Below are 24,093 nucleotides of genomic sequence, written 5' to 3' on the forward strand. Positions count from 1 at the left end.
AAGTTGCAGAAGGGATTTCGTACTTGATTTTGTTTTACAACGCAACCATAACAAAGAGCATTTCATTTTCCTCTCACTTCCTTGAACTTGCCTGTACTAATTGAAGTTCATTCTCCACCTTGACTCTGTCTGCAGAAATGTTGGCTTCTGGGGGACTGGCTATAGCTTCACATCGCTCTAACCAAGTCAAAAAGGTAGACAGTTCTTTCTCTAGCCTACACAAAGCAGAGATAAGAAACAAATTCATGCAAAATTATCATACTTGAAAACTTTTCTGAAGACGAGGGGTTCAACAGTAACCATTATAAATACCACAGTGTTTGTTGTCTTTTTCTAGACGTGAAGGTGGAAAAACCACTCCTTTCATGTTTGTGTATGAACTTGCACACGTGTTTAGATGTGTGCAATGTGTAAAGATACTCATACATCCCCTCCACAATCAGGGATCTTCATCTTATAATGAAGATCAATGTCTTCCCATGGTAGGCACATGAGTTGATGAGTTTTACGTGCGGGATGATCGTGTCCCATCACTTAAAGTCCAGAATTTCCTAGTTAGGAGCAGCTATTGAAACCCTGGCTGCCAACTGGAGAAGGAAGGCTGCTCACCTCTGCCAGTGGGTCAGCAGCTTCTCAAGCACAATCTGTCTCTCCTTAGTCTGACTCAGCAAACAGTCATAGTTCTGCTTCAGGGCCGCAGCCTCCTGGATGGAGGAGTCTCTGTGAGAGACCTTGCGGGCGCTGGCTGACAGGGCAGCCACCGTGCTGGTCAGTGATTCCAGGGCCTGACAGAGATCCTGATGTGAGAGCAAAAGAGTTCCATGAATGCATAGCATCAAGAAAGGAGACCTAAGTTCTTCTTTGAGACCCGTTATCACCAAACTTTTTTGCAAAGGCATAAGAAACAGCAATGGTACTAAAAAATGTCTCTGCCCATGATTTTCAGCAAAAAAAAGTCTCTGGCCATGATTTTCAGCGAGACATAGTGAAAGTGACAAGCAAGTTACTTCATAAATGCAGAAGTCAAAGGTGAGAATGGAGAGACTATTCCCCAAATAAGAATTTGTTGCTGTTTATCTGAATAATTACAACTTTCCCTTAAGGATTTAGATAATTTGTGAAAATTGTTATTCATGTTATACCAAATATATTTTAAAAAACCCTACTCCTAATTTATAAGAGCAACATGCTATAATTTTATTAAAAAAATATATGGGAAGTTATGGCTGACATAGCTGCCGTCAGGAATCCATGATAAGAACAATTAGGGAACCTGAGAATGTGGCAGGCACTGTGTTATGTACATTATATATATTATCTCATTTAATCTTCATAAGAACCATAAGAGGTATGTTCTTTCATTTGCCCCCATTTTACAGATCAGAAAATCAAGACAGAGAAAAATAACTTGCTTTAGGAAATCCAAATATTAGAAACATACCATATTATCCTCTCTGGTACTCAACTGTTAACTTAGTTGTCTATTAAAATAATTCTATCCAATCTAATTTTCCTACTTTTCCTCATTTGGGGGTTATTCTTTTTTTTTTTTTTTTTTTAAATATTTACTTATTTGGTTGAGCCAGGTCTTAGTTGTGGTAGTGAGCTCCTTAGTTGTGGCATGCATATGGGATCTAGCTCCCTAGCCAGGGATCGAACCCGGGCCCCCTGCATTGGGAGCTCAGAGTCTTACCCACTGCGCCACCAGGGAAGTCCCTGGGGGTTATTCTTTTAAAAATTACATAAATATCACAAGAATGCATTCTTATGATAAATATTCAAACAATGTAAATTCCACTTTCTCTTCCACTTGTGCTTTTGTCAACTGTTTGCTATTACTGTGGCCCCTTTCTCTGTATTTGTGCATGCATGCACACATAATAGAGATTATATATATATATTTTTTTTCTGGTTTATTAATTAACACACTTCTTTTGAGTATTTCTTTGTGCATGATTCTCTTGCTTTGCTCCTTCCTCTGAATTCTTCCAGAGGCATCTATTGCTTTGCAAAATATCTCACAGTGGTTACCAGTTCAGGGACCAGATCAAAAAAGCTAGCCACTGGGGAAAAGATCAGTGAGGACATAATCTTTGCACATCTGAGTGTAGTGGGTTAGAATCTGAAATCTGCTCTGCAAATGTATACATATTTTTCTGCACATTTAATTTTTTATAATGTTGGCAAGAGGTAACGGGGCTTATTACAGCTATAATCTGAAAAAGTTACCTGTTCTAATTATGAGAGAGAAATATATCTTAAATGACTACTCTTTAAAATACATTTTTAATGAAAACTTATTTGCACAGTTATATTTCTTGTGTTATATGAAGTGAATATGTTTGATCTATATTATTCCTCAAGTAACGTACAATTTTTTTCAATTTTAACTCTAATAAAAATATTTACTGTTTTCCTTTCAAGCAGGAATTATCACATTTCTGAGTAGATAAATAAGAAGAAACGTTGAAACACGCTCTTACCATATGTTCTTGGAGAACTTTGTATGTTTCTGTAGCTGAAGAACATATCTTAATTGGATCAGCAAGTTTATCTTCAAATTCAGACAGAGTCTGCTGGATCTAAAACATTGGTAATATATAAAAATGATGTTGGGGAAAACATACATCAAGATGTGCAAAAGAGCATGCCTATCTTTTTTGGATAACGTTCAGTGGGATGATAAAATCTATTTTTAAAAAAAACCCAAATCAATGTGTTCCACTATCTGAAAGAAATATAATTAAGACTTAATACCTATCTGAACACAATATATAATGGCATTTTTATATTCCCTGAAAAAAGGTTACATATAAATTACAAACTCAGTCATCACTGACAACTTGGTAAATAACTGGCAAATTGTGTCTTTTCCTTATTCCATTATTTCTGGACAATTTATAAAATGCAATGTGAAATAGGTAACTTTAGCATGCAAGGACCAATTGTTACCTTTTTAAGATTCTCTTCAAACTTTTGCTGCTGAGATAAATGTCCCAGGATTGTTCCTTCCAGACTCTGTGCATGTTCTCGGAGTTCTTCCCAGTATCTTATTATCTGTGTTAACTTGGCTTTGATTCGAGCAGATTCTCCAGTGGTAATAAACTGAGCAAAAGACTGAGCTGCTTCTTCTAGTCCTGTAATGCTGCCGATCTTACTTTCTATTTCCTGAATCGTGACCTAATATTTAAAACAAGAAAAATGACAATGGAGGCTGAGCAAGGCTGCCTTCCTGAAATGATATAATCATCTGCAGAGAGAGAAAATCAGCAGAATTTTTCCTTAACTGACATTTCAACATACTTGCACCGTTAGAAAGCAGCTAGCTACAAACACACACCATGTGTTTCCTGACCTCGTTTGGGGAGGATAGGTATGCAGACAATGTCTGAAAAATACACACTGGTGGTGGTCATACTCGCTGGATGTAGAATAAGGAGAAAAGGCCACCCCTACTCACAGTGAAGCAAGAACGTGTCCCTGGAACTCTTACAGTCTCTCTGAAGGTACAGAGAATTCTCTGCTTATCCTATGAGTCAAGAGTTTTGACCAACTGGTCTGGGAGGTAGTATGTTCCCAAACTCATAGGAATGCTAATATTGGCATTCACTTAATCTTCCTAAAATGAAGCTGAGTATTTCATATTTTACCAACTAAAAGCTTTTCTGATTCTGCTCCCACCTAAACCCAGTCTTTTCATATTTATCACCTATACTTTATGCCAATGGTTTCCAAATTTGGAATACATTAGGGTCACCTGGCTCCAACCTCAGGGAGTCAGACTCACTGGGTCTCAGGCAGGGCCCACTTCGCAGCTCTGACAACTTCCCGGGTGATGCACTGTTGCTGACCCAGAAAATCCACTTGGGGAAGCACCGCTTTATTCACTAGCTGCAGACTCTATAGTAAGGAGCCTACAGACTATGACTTCCATTTGGGGCAGGAGGACATTTTACCTATGAGCCAACCCAAGAAAAGTACTGAAAGTGGGCACATGCGTGTGCGTGCGCGTGTGTTGGGGGGGCCTCTTATAAACAGAGGTTTATTTATTTATAAGAGAAGAAAACTGTTTCTCTGAGAAAAAGAGCCAACCAAACCATTCAATCAAAATAAAGCCAAAAATTCAGACAAGTCTCAGTTTCAAATAATTTAAATAGAAAATACTGTTACCCTAGAAAAAATAAATGTGTGACTTCTGTCTAGATGAGACAACAGAGTCAGAAATAACTTCTGTTTAGATAAGACTCTTGGAAATAGCTGGCATCAGATTAGTGCCAGTTACACATCAGCTGTTTGTTTTTATTTTTCATATTCATGACTATAGTGGTATTTGTTGTTTGAGCATTAATACAATCTTTCTTTGTTTTGCTGTTTTTTAAGATGATTTTTTTGGGAAAAATTACTCATAATTCAACAAATGTATTTTGAGTTTTTTATGTGCTAATAGCTGTTCTAGGTGCTTCCAACACCTCGGTGAAACCATCTTAGTTAAGATCAAAGTTCTTAGTTCTTAGAGTACTATATGCCATTAACAAATTCATAGATGCAAACTATATAATTATATGGTTGGATTGTGGCAGAAAAAATTTCCAATCCACGAAGAGAAGATGGAAGATGAACCCAGTGTATGTTCTTACCATTTGTGAGTTATCAATTAGGAATAAGAAATTAGTCAATTTGGAATAGCATGTAATAAAGAACAAAAATGGGCTTATAGGTAAATATCTTCACAGCAACACTCAAATGCTTCATTAATTTTAATCCAGAGTTTGAAGTGAAAATACCATGACAAGTGTTAACGTATTTTGAGTATTTCCTATAATGTAATCTTCTGTTTGGAAATAGAAAGTGAACCTATGAGCCTCAACTCCACAGTACAATGTATTCAACTCTATCTTTGCTTATTTCTAGCAAATATATTTTTGCTGATACTCATATTCATTTTTAGATAGTTTTCAAAGTGCCATGTTGGAATATTAAAATGTATTTCAGCCTGATGGCATGGGAATCCACAACTGAATGTTTATATACTTAAAATACTTAATCATTTTGTTTCTTAAAAACAATGTGATGACATTTGATCACTGACATATTTCAGAAGTTCTGGAATTAAGGTTTAAGAAAATAGAAAAATGAATTCGAGAAAGGATAAACAAGTTAAAGGGTGTATGTCAAAAATTTTTGAAGGTTGAGACAAAACTATTTAAATGCGCTATTCTTCGTTTTCTTAGAATTAAACGGCAACTTTTAAGAACAGTTTTAAAGATTAAACATATTTCATTCTTTAATGGCTGGGCATCTGTTTTGCCTAGTATATCACACAAGACATAAGCTAGACAGAATACACCAGACTCCATGTATCCCTGACTGCAGAAGATGTGTGACAAGCAATCTGCACAGCTTGCAATCTTAGCTAAACAATATTGCATCCTCCCACTGTGCACATGGCAGTGACTTGTTCTGAGTCGTAATGTGAAACCTTCCCTCACCTTGGTATTTATTTTACTATATTTAATCGAATGAAATGGCAAAGGGTTTTCCCACTCCAAAAAAACTGAGCTGAGTTAGAAAGAGAAGCGGTTGAATTGTGAAAATGTGTTGTGTAAAAATAGCATAAAAGAAAGAGAAACGAACATTCAGAATTCATTTCTTTCAGCCCATTTTTTTTCTTAAGCCACTTGAATGAAATGGACGATGACAGTCTATGTACTTGGTTATTTTAGAACTGGAGGATAACATATCAGAGCGTCTCAGTCCATGCCCCCAAGGGCATCATAAATGCCAGCATTAGATCGATGGAATCTGATTGCTTCACGTGAAGAAAGTAATTTCTCCAACCCCTCCTTGTGGCTGGTGAGGGTAAATGCCACCAATACTTGAGCTAGACATTTAGAATAGTTCTTAAAAATAAGGTTGTAGATGATGAACACATTTCATGGCGCATAAATCCATCAACAGGGCACTCTGATGGGGTTAATTCAAAATCAAGGAAAAGAATAATGTAACCATAAAAACATTTTAATGATATCGCACACAATAATGACTTTGAATGCATAAGCCAGACAATATTAATACATAATTCCATCTATTAAGTGTTGCCCAGTATCAGTCAAGACCTTTTAGCTCAGCATTTTGTGTGAATTTAATTTTAATAGAGTCACATAGCAACGATAGATTTGTTCTGGGGACAAATAGCATTTGATGAAATGTAAGAAAGGCGCTCTTAAAACCTAGACATGGATTATAAATGTAACTTGTGAGCAGGTCACCTTAATTTGGTTGATTTGTGTGTCCATGGCAGATGACGAAGTTTCCAAGTCATTGAGTTCTTTTTCTTTCTCAGTTATCCAGACGGACAGGGTCTCAAAATTAGTGCCAAAATGATTCCACTTGTTTTTCACCATTTCCATGGTTTTAATACTAAAATTAACCAAATTAAGTAAATAAAATGCAGTATCTTAATAGAGAAAAACAATACATTTTCCTTTCAATCACCAGGTGAAGAGATAGTGAAGACATCTGTGACCACATCAAAGCTGAAACTATTAGAACAGGGGGGAAAAAATGCACATTTGATCTGAGTTAGTCCTCAAGTATTCCTGTCTCTTCTGAGAATGAGGTAGCACTAAGCTATGTTATGGATGGAACTGTGCTTTGAACAAAATATTGCTGGGTCCAAAGGGTTTGAATCCAGGCATAATCTTGTTAAACGGTGCACGCGGACAGCAGTTGCCAGACTTATTTTAGTAAACTTCTCACCTAGATTCCAGTGCACACAGTTTTTTTAACAGTCCTACTTTTGTCAACGTGGCCCTTTGGCTCTTAGAGGAGAGATACTGCAGTGATGCTTTATACTCAGAGATCTTTATAAAATACATCTTTATGAAGCCAGATAAAGCTTGCAATCGGAATCCCACGCTGCCGTGCAGGAACTGCTTCTGTTATTAGAGTGGAGGCTGCCATCTATTATCTATAACAATTTCAGCTATTCTTAGATGTCTGTATGATCGATCTTGATTCTAACAGACTTTATCAATTCTTGTACATGAGCACCCTAACTGCTTTTAGACAACTTGGGACTTATTTGTAATAAATCTAGTGAATAAAATTTCAATTATAGGTTCCCAGTTTGTATTAGTTATGCACATACAGCCATGTGACAGTTATGCATATATAACCAGGTGATTATGGCTTTCAGTTTAGAAAAAGACTGGGAAACTAAGAGTATATCATTGAACTGTTAAGTCCTTGGGTTAAAAAAAAAAAAGAAGGAATTTCCCTGTTTACCAAAAGGCACTTGAAGACATCAAGGAAAATACAATGGCATCATTGATTGTCAAATTCAATAATACTGCAGCCTCAAATGTACACCCTGGATGAGTCTACGCTCTCATCAGTACAGTTAATTCAAGCTATATTATACTTCAATTTTTTTAATGAAATAAAGATTCAAGTGAATATTTCTAATGGAAGTAACTTCCTTTCTAATAAACTCTAAGTTTTACTATTTCTACCTTGATAGATAATATTTAAAGGTTTAAGTCACAATTTACTTGAAATAAATTATTTAATAAATTTTAAAGTTTAGACAAAGGTACAACATTAATTATAAGGTGTTAATAGTATTAAAAACGAATTTTACATCTTAATACTCATCTAGAAATTATGTCCTATACCTTAAAAACAATACATGTTGGTGAGCTGCCACCAAATAATCTTTAAAATAGAATCATTCAGCCATATTATTTTGAGGAACACTGGTCGTATGTTTATCCCCTCCAAATTTTTGTGTGTGTCTATCTTGTACATAACAGGATACCATAGGCCAAACTATTTTCTTTCTTTTTAGATATTTAAACACTAAATGTTTAAAAATAAAATATATTTTTGAAATTAATTTTTGGAAATAGTATACAATCGGTGACAATTTGAACACTGAGGCACCGTAAGCAAGCTCTGTGAGCTCCTTGGAGTTGGAGACGCTTGGTCTATGCCATATGTATTTAGGCCTAGAATCTACACAACCAAAAATCTACCCTTCCCTCTAACTGGTGACAGCAGAATAATACAGTAAAAAAATTATCTTAAATATTGGTTCTTTTTTGAGATTCCCTTCTCCAGTGTACAAAGGCCACTGAAATTTTATAGATATGGCTTTCTCATGAACAGAATCAGTTTACGATGCAAAAACCACATCACTTATATTTTTCTGCTCTGTTACAGATGTTGGATTCTCTATTGGTGATATTGTCTTTTGAATTGTAAGTTGCTTCCTCAAAACATGCTGAAATACACGGACACTTGGAGATTTTAAAAGAATGTTTTGAATACAATATACAGGAAAGAGTGTATGAAACTTTATCTCAGAGAAGAAAGTTTAGGACTTGTCAAGCACATACTCTTCTTCAAGTGTGTCTTCTAATCTTTTGACTTGCTCTTGGATTGACTTGGCCTGCCGTTGAAACAGCTGCTTATTCTTGGGCCCAAGTGGGATCTCTGAAGCTTCCTTCACAAGATTCTCAGCCTGGACTGCAATACCTTCTGTTCGTTTAGAAAACTCCTAAAAAAGATACTATAATTGTTAGAACAGCATCTTCTATTAAGCTCTGCCCTCAAAGAAACTGCACATACTGTAGTCTCCCCCAGAATAGATGGATAGATAAATAGATAGATTCAAACATATAAGAATGTTGGCATATAATATTCTTAGCAATAAAACAGACTTTTTTCATCATGGCCAAAATAGACACTTTGTTAAATTATTTTCATTTTATATAAGTGAAACCACAACCAGACCTTCATAGTTGGAGAACTACTTTCATAGTTATCCAACAATTCTCAAAAAACCATGTACTCCATTGTCTCCCGGTTTGGGTTTTTTGTTTAGAATTCTGAGCCACATTACAGTAATTAACTTGTCTACACATATGTTAGTTTATTACAGGCCAGTTGGGCAATGATCATTAGTGATTTTTTTTTCAGTCATGAAGATAACAGATTTCTAGGCCAGTGAATATAAATACTTGTTTATTTAATTGAAGGATATCTTAATCAACACAGAGTATCACTGATCTTTAAAAAAACATTTTGTTAACTAGTTCTCTGAAAAGAGCTATAAACTGATCTTAATGCTGTTAAATCTTGTTTACTATATATCCATATACTACACGAGGGAAAGAAGATAAGTTTTGAACTACTCAAACCTGGACTAGGGTTCTGGATTTGCTAATTACTAGTTGTTCGTCTTTGGCAAATTACTTTTCAGGCTCTTTCACATAAAACGCAGATAGTAATACTTTTCTCAAAAGTTTACTGTTAACATTTCATTAGCAATTTCATTTTTAAGTGCCCGGCACTCTGGCATACCTATTATTATTTTTTTTTTTTTTTACTACCTTCACATAAAATTGAGGATAAGATGGTTTATAAAGTTCACACACTGATTTTCAATAACAGTGAATCACCTTAATTCAAAAATTAATTTCATATATTTGAGGCACTGGTAAATTTTAGTTATCTCAACTTTGTCAGGTAAATATATTGAATACTGAATTAGAAGAGGTAAACCCAGAGACAATCCTGAGTGGGAAAAAAGTAACTTAGGGTCTCATTTCTTCTCCTGGATTATATCAGAGGAGCTTCAAATTTTGATCATAAACTGCTCTCTCCTAAATAAGTAGTGTAAATAATTTTTAAAAGTCAGACTCCTGATAGCCACCTTTTCCTACAGAGCCTCTCTCAAAATCATTCCATAACACCATATAAGATAGTTACTACATAATACTACTTCATCTTCATGTTTGAAAGATTTAACGTCCCATAGAAAGATCAACATTACTTCAGAGAAGTACCCTGCAATTTGAAAGAATAAGAATGAGTAAGTACATCTTCCTTATGGTTGAGAGATTTATCATATCCTAAAATACAGTGTGTACTAATGTCACAACATTAAATTCTGTGGTTAGAAGCATCTACTATCACTATATGTGAACTTACTGTCATTGTAGATTCAATTGTGAAATCTGTGAATCACAGCAGAACCCCATGAATACAGTAAGAAGCATAAAAGTGCTTTTTCCCCCTAGTGTTTCCCTGAACCCAGGAAAACACATGGAGAAAGTAGAGTTATGTTTGAAAATGCTTATGTACATTCAACCTGAGAGCCTTTTGTGGGAGCTACGTATGGGGAAAGCACAATGCAGAGGAATCCGAAGAACAGAATGACGTTGATAAAAACCAAATTAAACAAAACTAGAATAATGTTGTAAGGCTTTATCTCTATGTCCTAAGAAGACATATGAGTGGCAGCAGGGTGCAGCTGGAAAGAATGGACTGTGGCATCAGACAGGTCTAGAGTTGAAACTTGGCTCTGACCTTCACACACAAACTAGCTGTGGGACCTTGAGTCACACCACTCTCTGAATTTTCATCTCATCAGTAAAGCCATACTGTGAAGATTAAACATGACATTGCTATAAACACACACTGGCAGACAGAAAGCCCTCAAGTTCCTCACCACAACTACTCAAGGGTTACAACAGGCATGAAGGCTATATTAACAATGTCAAGGAAGCAGAGAAACAGAGAATGATTATTCCAGATGACGTATGCTTGTGCAGCAGTGTGTATCAGCAATTAGTGAAGTACCTCAGTTTTTCCATGAAAATATAATATGGAGGCTGAGGTTATGAGCTCTAGACTCAGACCTCTTGGGTTTGCATCCCAGCCTCACCAGTTAGTAATCCTGAGATCTTGGATACACTCAGTAACAACTTTGTACCTTATATTTCCTCATTTATACCACATGATTAATAATGGTAATAATCTCTAAGGATTAATAATTAATTAATTAATTAATAATCTCTAAGGATTATTTTGGTGATTAAAGAAGATGACAAACATCAAATGATTAGATCAGCAAATGGTGTATGTTCAATAATTGTTAGCTCACATCATTAAATCAATCCCAAAGCATGCAAGGTTATTGGCTAAGGAGAATTTTAAAAATAAGACAAAAAGACCACATTTGTTTCATCTATAGCTGGCAAACCAATTCAAAGCAGCTGGAGCCGCAGGGTATCAGAAACTCTGGATGGAACCCAGGAGGAACACCCATGTGATAATTCACACAATATATGTGCTTGTATTTATAAAAGATACCTGATACATTTTAATATGTAAAATAATTAAAATTAAAAATAAATAATTTCTATTTAAATGGCTGATGAAAATCATACAGAATTGAAAGAGTCTGTGGCCTTATAAAACTTCAAATTGCTCAGTGAGTTAATAACAGGAGAAATAGTGACAAATTTACAGTACAAGAGACACAGAAGCCTTCTACTGGTGAGAAAACGGAAGCACAGGCGTTTCCTTGCTAAAGGTTATGAAAGGATGGATGTAAGAACGCTCTTTCTTATACACTGACAAACACATTTCTACACTAATTCAGTCTTTCTATAAACCCAAAACATATGCAATAGGAACCAAAGGGGCCTGTACGACTCTAAATGATTCGCACAAATTTACTGGTCTGCTCTGAGTGTCCAAGGTGTTTGGGCTTACAGGGTTGAGCTTACCAAGCACACCTACTAAATATTATCTCTTGGATGTCCCACTGGACGTCAAACTCAATATGTTCAAAACGCAGTTGTTCATCTTCCCCCATTAACAGCTACTCCAATTTCCTGTCTCGCTCCCATTGTCTCCGTCAGGCTCAGAACCTTGGGTATCATGCTTTTTTCCCTCCCTTTGTCTCTTTTACATCTGTCCCAATATCTCCATTGCCATCTCCATTACCCTAATTCATGTTCCTATTCATGTACGCACGCAATAACTTTATAACTAGAACCCATGACTCCAGACTTCTATGCTTTCAATGTTCTACACCTGCTTAAGAAACTCATCTCCCTAAAGGACAGCTCTGCTCATGTGACTCTCCTTCTTACAAACCTCTAGTGGTTCCACGTAGCCTAGAGAGTAACGCTTTAGGTCTTCAAGAGTCTTTGTGATGTGGCCCAACTTTCCTTTACAACTTCACTCTCCTTTTCTGCTTTATAGCAGAGAATCCCCATTTCTCACACTTTTATACTTCATGGCGTTTCCCATTACAGGAACGCTGGTTTTCTGCCCCAAACTCTGCTTTTCTATGTCTTACCTGCCCTTCGAGTTTCAGTTCAAAATATCACTGACTTCAGAAAGATGTTTTAGAAATTTATCCAACTATTAGGAAACTATTTCCCACTTTAATGAAAACATCTTGATGTTTCAATCTTATTTATATTTTCATTCCCCAGAGCAACTTGACCAATGTGTTGAAGAGTGAATCATAAGTAAACAATAAAAATTGATTAAATAATTATAATAAGTAATGAAATGAAACACAGTTTTTCTTGGGAATAATGGGTACCAAGGGACTACGTGGTCTTGCCAATATACCTTTGTCTGTTCCAATTCTGAAGATAAGCTTTCCAAACTGCTAAAACTCAAGAAGCGCTCGTGGCTGGAACCTGTTTGAAAAAGGTATCTGACCACTGTCTCTTTGTTTGTTTCAAATCTCTCCCATTTTCTTAATGTGACCTAAATTAGAAAAAATAAATAACATATGATGTTATGAATTATCAGAATGTATCATAAAATATTGTCACATTTCCATTCATTTGTCAGGCTATTAACTTCCAGTTAACTTTCAGTTCAAATGTCAAACAATTACACAGAATAAAAATGATTTTAATGTCTTCTATAAGAATTCCCCTTTTGACTCTCAATTCATCTACCAAAAGAGGATGTATGGTCTAAGAGTCTGAGTTTTTTTTATCTTCTGTAAAGTCCTATGAATCTTAGGATATTACTTAACTGTAGATAAGGGACAAAAGAAAGAAACCCTCCCAATGTCTCTCAAAAAAAAAAAAAGGAAGGATGAAAGAGAGAGAGAGAGAAGGAAGTGCAGCAGGCGGTGAGCAGGGGGAAATAAAAAAATCCAAGAACTTTTTTAAGTTAATGTGTTAAGGACACAATAAACCATAAAGGTGTGACTGCTGGACTGTCCAGAAAAGTGAAATAATCCAACATCAATTTCTGGATTCAGACAAGTGTGGATTAAAATCATGGCTTTACGGGGCTTCCCTGGTGGCGCAGTGGTTGAGGGTCCGCCTGCCGATGCAGGGGACAGGGGTTTGTGCCCCGGTCCGGGAAGATCCCACATGCCGTGGAGCGGCTGGGCCCGTGAGCCGTGGCCGCTGAGCCTGCACGTCCGGAGCCTGTGCTCCGCAACGGGAGAGGCCACAACAGTGAGAGGCCCGCGTACGGCAAAAAAAAAAAAAAAAAAAAAATCTTGGCCACTGCTCTGTGATTTCAGGGAAACTCCTCTCTTTGTTTTTAAGCATCCACACTTGGAAAATGTGCTAATTACAGTACCTATCTCACAAGGCTGATGCTGTGATTAAAAGAGATAACTCATGTAAGTGTTTAATGGAATGCGGGCGCCTCAGAGGTGGGAACAATAAACCTTTGCTCCTGCTAGTAGGACATGTGTAACCTGTGACCCAGAAGTTAATACAGGCCATGACGTAACTTCCGGTCTCCTACCTGGATGCGGCGCTCCTGCTTCTCCCGGCTGTGCTCCACGTTGTCCAGGGTGCTCTCTAGCTTCTGCAGCTCCTCTTGGACTCGGCCAGGCAGCCCACCTTCTCCCTGCCGAGCCTGTGCGATCTGCCGCTGCACATCCCTCTTCTTTGCATTGATCATCTTTGTCTTTTGCTGGAAGCATTTGTTCAACAGATGGATAGAAATATTAACTGTCTAAGCACCCAGGCAGGGACATAAACACCCACACTTTAATAGTTACGGAAAGGTACAATCTCCCGCAGCAGGGGCCCGAACTGCATTTTAAACTTAGGATGAATAGTTAAGATGGTAATGAAGGCTCTATAGTAATCAAAGATGGGCATCATTTATAAATATTTTATGTTTTTAATGGGAAACAGCACAATTAATTTGGCCAGAGTGTTTTAATTGTGTGCTAAGTTAGATAACATTTAGTATTTCGTGCAATACTACAGATGGAATTTGGCAGAACTATTCATTTGACATAATTCTCCTTAAAGAACTATATTCTGCCTAAAAACACGAAGTCCCAACTCCAATTTTTTAAAATCATCCATGCTGTAAAAATGCTAATTTGAAGAGATTTAATTCCAGGGTATATTCAGAATGATTAATAGTCTGAGATATTTGGGGAAAGATATGTTTTAAAATAAACTTTTTATTGAAGTATAATGTACACACAGAATGGTACACAAATCTCAAAACACAGCTTATGAATTTTCACAAAGTAAACACACCCATATAGCCAAGCACCTGGTCCAAGAAATGTGAAGAGTTTTTAAATATTAATGTAAATATCTATAATCTCATATTTCTCTGATTTAAAGTAAATTGAAACCCAAACAACACTTATAGTGATTGAGAACAATGTAACACTAAGCGTTATTTTCTTTTGGACTCACAGCCTTTTTATAATTACTAAGTAAATCTATAAAGCCTAAAGGCTGCTGTTTTATATATACTTTTAATGCAACTTCCATTTTGATATATTATTACGTATAAAATTAGCTAACATTTTCTTATATATTAGGTTAGCTAAAATTCTGTCATTAGATTAATTTGAAAATCATACTTCCACTTATGTTGAGTTTGACAAGTAAAGCTGATTAAAATTGTTAATTATCAATATATGTACCAGAATTTCTTTAGTTCCGGTTCTAATCCTTTGTAGGGGCACACTCTTCAGAAAGGACTGGTACTTCATGTTAATTTATAATTTGCCAAACCAGGATGTATTCAAAGTTGTAAACTGAAGAGCAAAGATTGCAACATAATAAAAGAATAGCGATCTCAAATATGAAGTAGTTTGTTTATGCTTTCCTTCTCTGTTATGAAAAGGACAATTTAGCAGTTTAGCAAAGGACAATTTTATGAAGGTTTTCATAGCAAAATCAACTTTTCTTCCACAATATTCCTCAAACTTTTTGGTATCATCAGATCGCTCTGGCTGAGAATTTATCTTGCCAAGATGTTCTAAAATATTTAGTGTTTAATAGAGCGGACAGAAGCGCCAAGTTTTTTTAACTATTCATCTGAGTTGCCTCCCAAGCTCCCCATCTTCCCCCCTCCAGTCAGTGGACAGACTTACTCTCCATCTCTCTGGTTCTCAGTAACTAAACAACTTTGCATAAATGCACTGAAGTAAACAGGCATCCTACCTGGTGATGAAAGAGTAGTTGCTGTGCTTCAAACAAATTTTCAGTGTCCAAGATCTTCTCGGCTTCTTCCTGGACTTCCTTAGAGCCAGTCATTAACCCTTCAAGGGAACTTTTGACTATTTCTTTGTACCGGACACAGTCTCCAAAGTTGCTTAACATCTTTTCAACCTAGATTTTCAGGAAAAATCAATCGATCAAACTGTTAGATTAGGGACATCTAATTTTCTATAGAGAATTTCAGATCTTTCAGAATCAGGGAACTTTGTCATCCAAGTGATCATTTTTTCCATGCTAGTTTATAAATGATTTCAAGAAATCCTGATAACTATTTATTATACTTTACATTCTTACATTATCTTCCCATGTACAAACTCATCAGATTCGTAAGACAACCTGGTCAGTAAAAATATTCTTTCAAGGGTAGACGTGGCCCTACTAGAAATGGAGTAGATGGTTTTGTATAATCTACCAAGGACTATAAACATTGAAATGTATATCAAGTTTAAAATGAGTAGATCTTGCCTGAAAGAGACTTTACTGGCCTGCGGACTCAACATGAATATTTTATTATTACTAGCTATGTTATTTACTCTGTTCCAGGCACTGCACTAAATCATTGCATTCAATTCTTGACACCACCTTTTGTGGTAAGTATTTTTAGCCCTGTTTTACAAGTACGTAAATCAAGGTCCAGAGATGTTAAATGACAAGCTCATGGTTACATAGGAAATGGGGTATCAGAGTTAAGCTCTAGAACTGGGCTCGTTTGACTCTCAAGTCTGGGTTCTTAACCTTAAACTGACCGTGAAAGAATGCTTTTAGTAAGAGTCAAAGTGTGGATCTATAAGCTTTGTACTTTAAATACAGACAGTTAACCTGAACTAACATCCAATAACGTCACAGACCGTAGAGCAAACATCCTGCCCATCTTCCCCGCCAATCTTCAGATACGTAAGTATCTGAGCTATTTTGTTTAAACTACACATTCTTTATAAAATTACTTGCTACACTGCAACCCAAAGGAACCTTCCAGATTCTTCACCCCGAGCTGTCCATTTAGAGGATGAGTAAATGCTTTACCTCTGACAACAAAGTCCCAAGGGCCTTGAAGGAACTAGATAATTTTGCCAGCTCATCTCCTTGCTTTTGGGCTTCATTCTCAGAAGAGACTTCAATCAAAATTTTAAGCCTGGATTTCAGCCAGCTGAGAGTCTCGCCTTTTTTGGTAACACCATTTCTGATCTCCTGGAATGAAAGAACACCTTTGATGAACAAAATACAACTGTGAATCATAATTTTCCAGCAAGAAAGTACTCAACCTAAGAAGGTTTGTAAGGTGGAGGTACGAGAGCCAGGCATTCCCTCTCCAAGAGAATGCCTGCACATTTCACTTTTTGTTCACATCTTTAACAAGGTCTACAAGTGCTAGAAAGAAATGTTTCCCCAACTCCAATACCCAATGTGTAGAATCAGTACTCACTGTGCCAAAAAATTACCTCCATAATTAGATGTCTACATATTTCCTTGATCACAACAGAGATGCTTCTAAAAGTACTGTAGAAGAATATGTGAAATTGGGAATTATATACTTTGTCACCTTATTTTCTGTGAGCTGGAAGGAACGTAGTTTTTGAAGAAAAAAAAAAGAAAGAGCCCTTTTTTAAATTAGTGGATTTCTCTTGTTGTTGAAGAATTTACTTGTTGAATATTATAATAGATGCCCTAAAGATTTATTTTAACTTCATTAACTCATATTTTATGCCTCATTTTGGTTAATTTTTGGAAGTCAATACCCTAGACAGAAAGAAGCACAGACAGGAGCTCAGCTGTAATCCAGGAAGGGAGAGTTGACTGGCCAAGACGATGCCAGAAAGACTCCGGGCCTCAGCCCTTGTAAGTCTAGGGACCAGGGCAATGGTGATTGGGGCAGCCTCTCCCTCCTACACCAGCTTTGGGTAGATGAGAGCTGTGGGCCTCCAACCGCTACAAGAGGGTCTTACAGGGCAAATGCATATGGAGGAAAATGGTTGGTTTTAGAAGCAAGTGATTTCTTCATTCTAAGATGTGAATTGTTTTGGTACTATAACAGCAACCAATAGCAAATATAAATATGCTTCTACAGGTGTAGCATGATATCGCTGAGTACCTTTAGCATTTAAGGGGATTATAAATTTAATAGGAAAAAATGGAAATCAGAGGATAGGAACAGCAAGGAAATAAATTCTCATTAACAGCAACTCTGTGACTCGCAAGGGTGCAAAATGCTGAAAGATAAAGAATGTTCACCATAGCATGTGTTTACAAAACCAAGAGCCAAGCCAAGAGGGAGAGGATTGCTGTGTGCCATTCACAGAATGCAAACTGGGTTCAGGCCTGACGTTCTGCTGCCCTGGCTGGGTTTATCAGGCCTGAGGTTCTGCTGCACTGGCTGGGTTCGGGCCTGAGGTTCTGCTGCCCTGGCTGGGTTTATCAGGCCTGAGGTTCTGCTGCACTGGCTGGGTTCGGGCCTGAGGTTCTGCTGCCCTGGCTGGGTTTATCAGGCCTGAGGTTCTGCTGCACTGGCTGGGTTCGGGCCTGAGGTTCTGCTGCCCTGGCTGGGTTTATCACACGGTACTCATGCTCACAGAGGCTGACCCAATCCAGGCTGAAAGTGACATAGAAATGATGCTTGGAGACCTTGCCCAATTCCCTGATTTTCTATAACCTGTCTTTTGAGTAGCTGAAAATGTATTAAAAACCTATAGGGTTCTTGTTTTCTATGACAGTTCTTAAATCTCTGCTGTGTTGTACACCCATGCATGCAATTTTCCTCTCAGGATTCCCCATTAGCTAAAGATGCATTAGAGGCACCACTGAGCATGACTAAATCTCAAAGCTAACATGATTCCATAGAAAAAAACCCCTGCAGTTCTCCACAGTACCAGGAGAAAACTTATTTTACGACAATTTTCAGGAAGTTAATTTCTTTATAGAAAGAAAACGTCAGTTAGAATGTTATCATTATTTTTTTATTCATGGATATTTTCTAATAACAAAAAATGGCCCAGAACTTACCTCTACAGCACATTTAACCTCTCCGTTGTTGGCAGTATCGATGGCCTTGTTCTTAATCCCCTTCAACTGGGTCTCCTTTGCAGATATCCAAGAGGAGAACTCAGAAATTCTGAAATAACACAGGTATTTTCTTATTAAAGAGAGAAAATATCCCCATGGTTAGAATACATTTTCTATTTTGAGTTTATTTATGGAAATTTAACCATCAACTGATTAGAAAATTGGTTAACAGATTTCATTCGACTGATTAGCAAACCGATTAACAAATTTCCCGGCAATGGTCCCTTCCACAGGAATGGCTGCCCCCGTGCTCAGGCACTTGAAGGAACGAGAAGGCAGAGCGGATGGAGCTCGGCGGTGGAGGAGGGTGTGTCCTAGAGCCTGGGCACCTGCGAGTGAGGAAGGTACCACCTGAGGTCTGGCCTTACGTGTCTCCACCTGAGTGAGACAGAAACCCAAAGAGGCAGATGTCCCTCTTGAGGGATGTGAGGAAATCGGGGAGAAAGGGATTGCCTGATTCTGCTTCCAAGAGACAACATCTGGGTCACTTGGAAGTAAAGTACTTCACCTTGTTTCTGACTGAAACTCATTCTTTCAATTAAATGAGGCATTTCTGTATCAGAGCATGAACACAATTGTACCATCTGATTATCTTTCTTGTGTGAGATGAAACATACATCATGGCTTGTTTTGCAAAGATGTCTGAATTAACGGAATTAGGTAAGACTACTTCCTTCTCTGGGAACAACCCCAAGACTACCTGCTGGCGTAGTCCTTCCACTTGTCTGGGTCTTCCACCAGCTTTGCGTAGGTGCTGTCAATGGCGGCTCTGAGCTCCTTGAGGGTCACGTGACAGGTCTCAGACGTGTTCCGTACAGCGTCCCGGACTGGGAGTTTCAGACACAGGTCTTCAATAAGCTGTAACCTTTTCTCACAGAGATGATGAGGACCCTTGTCACTGAAGAAGATCTAATGAGCAATAAACGTTTTTATAATCCCTGTGAGAATCCACGCAAGACTTTCAAATTTTCATAGCAGATACTCATCTAGTCTAGCAGTATAAAGTAATTAAGCTATTGAGTCTTTTCAGACCCAAATGAAAGTATCAGTTCTGTGCTTGAAGGAACATTGTGACTTTGAGGGGCTGCACTCAGGTGTGTGGGACGTACCCTGTGCTCTTTGATGATCTTTTCGCTGCCTTCCTGGGGCACCAGCTTGGTCTCTCGGTCCAGCTCAGCTCTGCATTCTTCTACAGACGCTAAGAACATGTTCTTCTCCACCTCGATCTTCAGGTGAAGCAAATGATATGGAGCTTCTCCTTGAAGATCCTACATGCCATGGGACAATTCCGAAAGACAAGATACCATTTCTGTACATTTCCAACTGAAGTACAGAATTGGTCCCTTTAGGACCAATATGATTTAATACCTACTGTCTTCATCGGGCTGCTGTGCTTTTGTATTTTTCCAAGTACCAGGACCACAGAAAATCTTTTCAGCCTGCTGTTAGTTGTGTGTTTCCACAGTGATTATTCTACGTAATTTTTACAATAGCCCCACATAGTATTAATGTTCCTATTTTAAAGATTAGACCACTGAGGCTCAGGGTTAAGTAGAAAAACTCGATGTGAATCTAAATTTAAATCACACAGTGATTCCATATACCCTCTTCCTAGCATGTGTCCCTTTAAATTTTCTCAACAGCCCTGTGAGGTAAGAAGGACAGATATTATACTCACTACACAAGGGAAGGTACTCAAGGGAACATTATCAGTGAAAAAGCCAGGATTAAGCAGCCCTCAGCTCCGACCACCTGCCATGTCTTCTTTTCCTCGGAGCATACACTGAGAAAACGAGCAAGCCAGCACGCGAACAACGTGAAACTTTTTACATTCTTCTTTGATACAAACATAAGCTTCATCATTACCTTTAATCCTACAATTTAATTTTAGCCAACCTGTCTCCTATGGATTTAAAAGATTATCTTTTTTTTTTTTTTGCGGTACGCGGGCCTCTCACTGTTGCGGCCTCTCCCGTTGCGGAGCAACAGGCTCCGGACGCGCAGGCTCAGCGGCCATGGCTCACGGGCCCAGCCGCTCCGCGGCACGTGGGATCCTCCTGAACCGGGGCACGGACCCGCGTCCCCTGCATCGGCAGGCGGACTCTCAACCACTGCGCCACCAGGGAAGCCCTAAAAGATTATCTTTAAAATAAAACAGAGATAACTGATGAGAAAAATGAGTTAGGGCTTTGGAAAGAATAGGACAGACTATATCCTAGAGAGCTTAAAAGTGTGTGTGTATGTAAAATAAAATACAGCCTTCAATTATAGTCTCTATTCCATAGTACCTATATGATAATATTAAGCTGCAAAGACATCTTAAAAAGCCTGGATTTCTTTAAGCGTCTTATTTTTTTTAATTTTCAAATTGAGCAAGTAAAAAGGTATTTCTTTCTTTTAATTTTTATTGAAGCAGAGTTGATTTACAACATTGTGTTAGTTTCGGGTGTACAGCAAAGTGATTCAGTTATACATACATATATACCTCTTTTTTTCAGATTTTTTACCTTATAGTTTATTATAAAATATTGATTATAGTTCCCTGTGCTATACAGTAGGTCCTTGTTATTTTTTTAAAAAGGACTTCTTTAACTTTGTTTTTCCTATGCAAAGGGCTGATTTTTTAGTCTACATTAATGCGATTAAAAAAAAGAAATCCGGGGACTTCCCTGGTGGCACAGTGGTTAAGAATCTGCCTGCCAATACAGGGGACAGGGGTTCGATCCCTGGTCCCGGAAGATCTCACATGCCGCGGAGCAACTAAGCCCACGAGCCACAACTACTGAGACTGCACTCTAGAGCCCGTGCTCCGCAACAAGAGAAGCCACCGCAATGAGAAGCCCGTGCACCACCGCCAAGAGTAGCCCCCACTCGCCGCAACTAGAGAAAGCCTGCGCACAGCAATGAAGACCCAATGCAGCCAAAAAAAAAAGTTAAAAAAAAAATCCAGGAAGTATGAATAACACGACCTGATAGTGTTCCAGATGCCTATCTTCTGAACCCCGTGACTCCTTCCTCTAGTACATATGAAATTCACTGCTCAATACTCCCTCACAGCCGCTCTGTGAACCTGCTGCTCCCGCAGCTTCCTCCAGTCCGCCTCAAGGACGACACCTTCAAAGGGTCTCTGTTCTCCTGCAGCTGCTTCCCCTGACATGCAGATTCTCAAGTCGGCTTCCATGGGACAGGCCCCGCACACGACACTCCAGTCAGGCTGAACCCCGTGGATCCCTGCGTCCCCACTGGCACAGCCTCCGGCTTTCTTTCTTTGTCCTCATCGCCCCCAGATCTGCTGCTTCTTTAAGGTCTTAGCTCAAAACTAATTATCTGCTTCACTGTTTTCCGCTCTCCAAGTGGGCCCACTTCTCTCTTTCAAAGCTTTCATCAATATATTGCCTACACAATATATTTTGGGGGACTTATAATATGTTATACTTCTATTATTTTGCAACTAATCATCTCCCTTACTGGAATCTAACCTCTTTGGGGGAAAAGGAATATGCTTTGTTCATCATTGAATCCTTAACATCAATGCTTTTATTTATATGTTTCAAATCATAACAAGCTAAACCAGATGGCAAAATCCTTGAAAACTTCAATTACATATACTTATATACATATACAATGTAGATATTGTGTTAGGTACGCTACTGAAATGAGAACTATTTCTTGTCATTTCAGTAGCACACCTAACATAACTAGGATGGGAAGAGTTTAAGAAATGCTGCTGAAAAAGTTAAACACCTTGATGTTCCTGCCCCCAAAAATAATCAGGAAAAGAGAAAGAATACTCGTAAGTACTATGATAAAACTGACGCTACTTAAAAATAGGAATGACACAATTCTATCATATTTTATCCTGTTTTATTCAAGTTCAGCTTTTTCGATGGGAAAAGTAACTATGACAACTTTCCCTGATTTCTAAATTTCTCTGACAACTGAACCTTCACATCCTCACGCTCTCGCCCATCATCCAAGACACACGACACCCCCATGTCGTCCTGACTCACCTTCCACTGTTTGTGGAGCTTTCTAACGGCTTCCTGCAGGCCCTGTTGCTCCTGCTCCGGGAGAATGTCGGTGAGCTCATCACAAGCTTTCAGGAAAGCATTGAGCACCCTCTGATCCAGCTGACTGAAAAACTCCTGGCGTGGAGAGGGGGAACGGGGTCAAGAGTGTTGGGCAGATAAAGACAGTGTCAGGGCACTAGACAGTGAAGGAGTCACACTGCTAAACAAGCCTCTTAGCCAGCTGCTGCCCTCTCCAAACCTTCTGGGCAACTACCATTTTTCTTTCAGGAACTAAGTATAATTATCTACAGTTATGAGTCAGAAATCACCATATCTGATTCAACTAGGGCTTTTTATGTTTTAGAAAAAAATCTTTGTAGTTTTCACATTTGGTAGAATATTCTAGAAAGCCAATGAGAGATCTTAAAACCTGGATCCCACAGTGATAGAGTTTTCGTTCCTCTCTGGTAAAAGAAGAGCTGAGTAGAAGCCAGGACTAATCCTCACAATCCCTCCTCACTCCCTAATGGCAATGTGTTCCAGACCTTGCTGGTTCATTATGAGCCATTTCTGCGTTCACACCAAGCACACACATGAGCACACATGCTGTGGACTGAATTGTGTTGCCCTCCCCGCCACCATCCCGTCCCACCAAATTCACATGTCGAAGCCCTAACCTGCAAGGTAACGATATTTGAAGGTGGGACCTTGGGGAGGTGATTAGGTTTAGATGAGGTCATGAAGGTGGGTCCCTCATGAAGGAACTAGTGCCCTTATAAGGAGAGGCATTAAAGATCTTACTCTCTGCCATGTGAGGACACAGCGAGAAGGTGACCATCTGCACGTGAGGAAGAGTCCTCACCAGAACACAGCCAGGCTAGTACCCTAATCATAGACTTCTAGTTTCCAGAACTGAGAAAATAAATCCCTGTTGCTTAAGCCACCCAGCCTGTGTATTTTTTATGGTAGCCCAAGCAGACAATTACAACATGTGCACAAATAAGTCACATGACTAAGTCTCACAAAGTCTCAGGATTATGTATGCAGAGATATTCTGAAACAACAGTGATTCAAAAGAAAGTACCGCACAGTAGAGGTGTATAAACTTGAACGAGATGGTCACAGACCTTAACCCTAAATCCAGCCAGCCACATCGCAAATACATTGCACTCGTCCTTTGAGAGTGTGTTTTATACAAATATCCACTGAAATTTCAGGAAACGTAACTCGAAATATATGTTCTCAGAGGGCCCATCATCTCCATACACCATTTAACAGATTACTCATGTCTGCAATACTGACATGATTTAAACGAGTATGATTAACAAGGAGATGGCTTCACAATACTGGGTCAAGTTGTAGATCAGCTACCGAATTTCAAGTGACATGGTATCTATACTGTGATACGGTAGATTTATGAAATGAGCACAAAGACATAGCCATCCACCTAAAGTTATCTCTTAAAAAGAATACGTTAGTTATGAAAGAGTTTTTCAGCTAAATAATGACTTAGTAGTTTGGAAAGCCTGAATTATTTATCCTGTGATTCTCTACGACTCCAGGGACTTAAGAATGGCCAATTATAAGGCAGCTCATCAACTGCTCTTCAGGTTCTTTTTGCTGCCATTTCTGTGGGTCTCATATGTAAAAAGTTTCTTCCTTCCTAACTCATTTTTCCCCCCTCCCCTCCCCCCTGCTCTTTCCCC

General features: G+C 38.4%; 1 protein-coding gene across 1 annotated transcript in view; it reads right to left on the reverse strand.

Annotated features, from left to right (window-relative positions):
* SYNE1 (spectrin repeat containing nuclear envelope protein 1) overlaps positions 1 to 24,093 on the reverse strand; it is a 451,837-nt gene that overhangs the window by 276,218 nt on the left and 151,526 nt on the right. Inside the window, exons 24-37 of the mRNA XM_024748028.1 lie at positions 22,388 to 22,522; positions 19,487 to 19,645; positions 19,078 to 19,286; positions 18,318 to 18,426; positions 16,344 to 16,508; positions 15,264 to 15,431; positions 13,588 to 13,758; positions 12,439 to 12,579; positions 8,400 to 8,560; positions 6,270 to 6,420; positions 2,953 to 3,180; positions 2,484 to 2,582; positions 610 to 797; positions 92 to 215 (exon numbers count right to left, since the gene is read on the reverse strand). Coding sequence (XP_024603796.1) covers positions 92 to 215; positions 610 to 797; positions 2,484 to 2,582; positions 2,953 to 3,180; positions 6,270 to 6,420; positions 8,400 to 8,560; positions 12,439 to 12,579; positions 13,588 to 13,758; positions 15,264 to 15,431; positions 16,344 to 16,508; positions 18,318 to 18,426; positions 19,078 to 19,286; positions 19,487 to 19,645; positions 22,388 to 22,522 — 2,208 coding nt within the window. The remainder of the gene's footprint in view (positions 1 to 91; positions 216 to 609; positions 798 to 2,483; positions 2,583 to 2,952; positions 3,181 to 6,269; positions 6,421 to 8,399; positions 8,561 to 12,438; positions 12,580 to 13,587; positions 13,759 to 15,263; positions 15,432 to 16,343; positions 16,509 to 18,317; positions 18,427 to 19,077; positions 19,287 to 19,486; positions 19,646 to 22,387; positions 22,523 to 24,093) is intronic.

This window comes from Neophocaena asiaeorientalis, unplaced genomic scaffold, assembly GCF_003031525.2.
Source record: "Neophocaena asiaeorientalis asiaeorientalis breed wild unplaced genomic scaffold, Neophocaena_asiaeorientalis_V1.1 scaffold123, whole genome shotgun sequence".
Classification (NCBI taxonomy): Eukaryota; Metazoa; Chordata; class Mammalia; order Artiodactyla; family Phocoenidae; genus Neophocaena; species Neophocaena asiaeorientalis.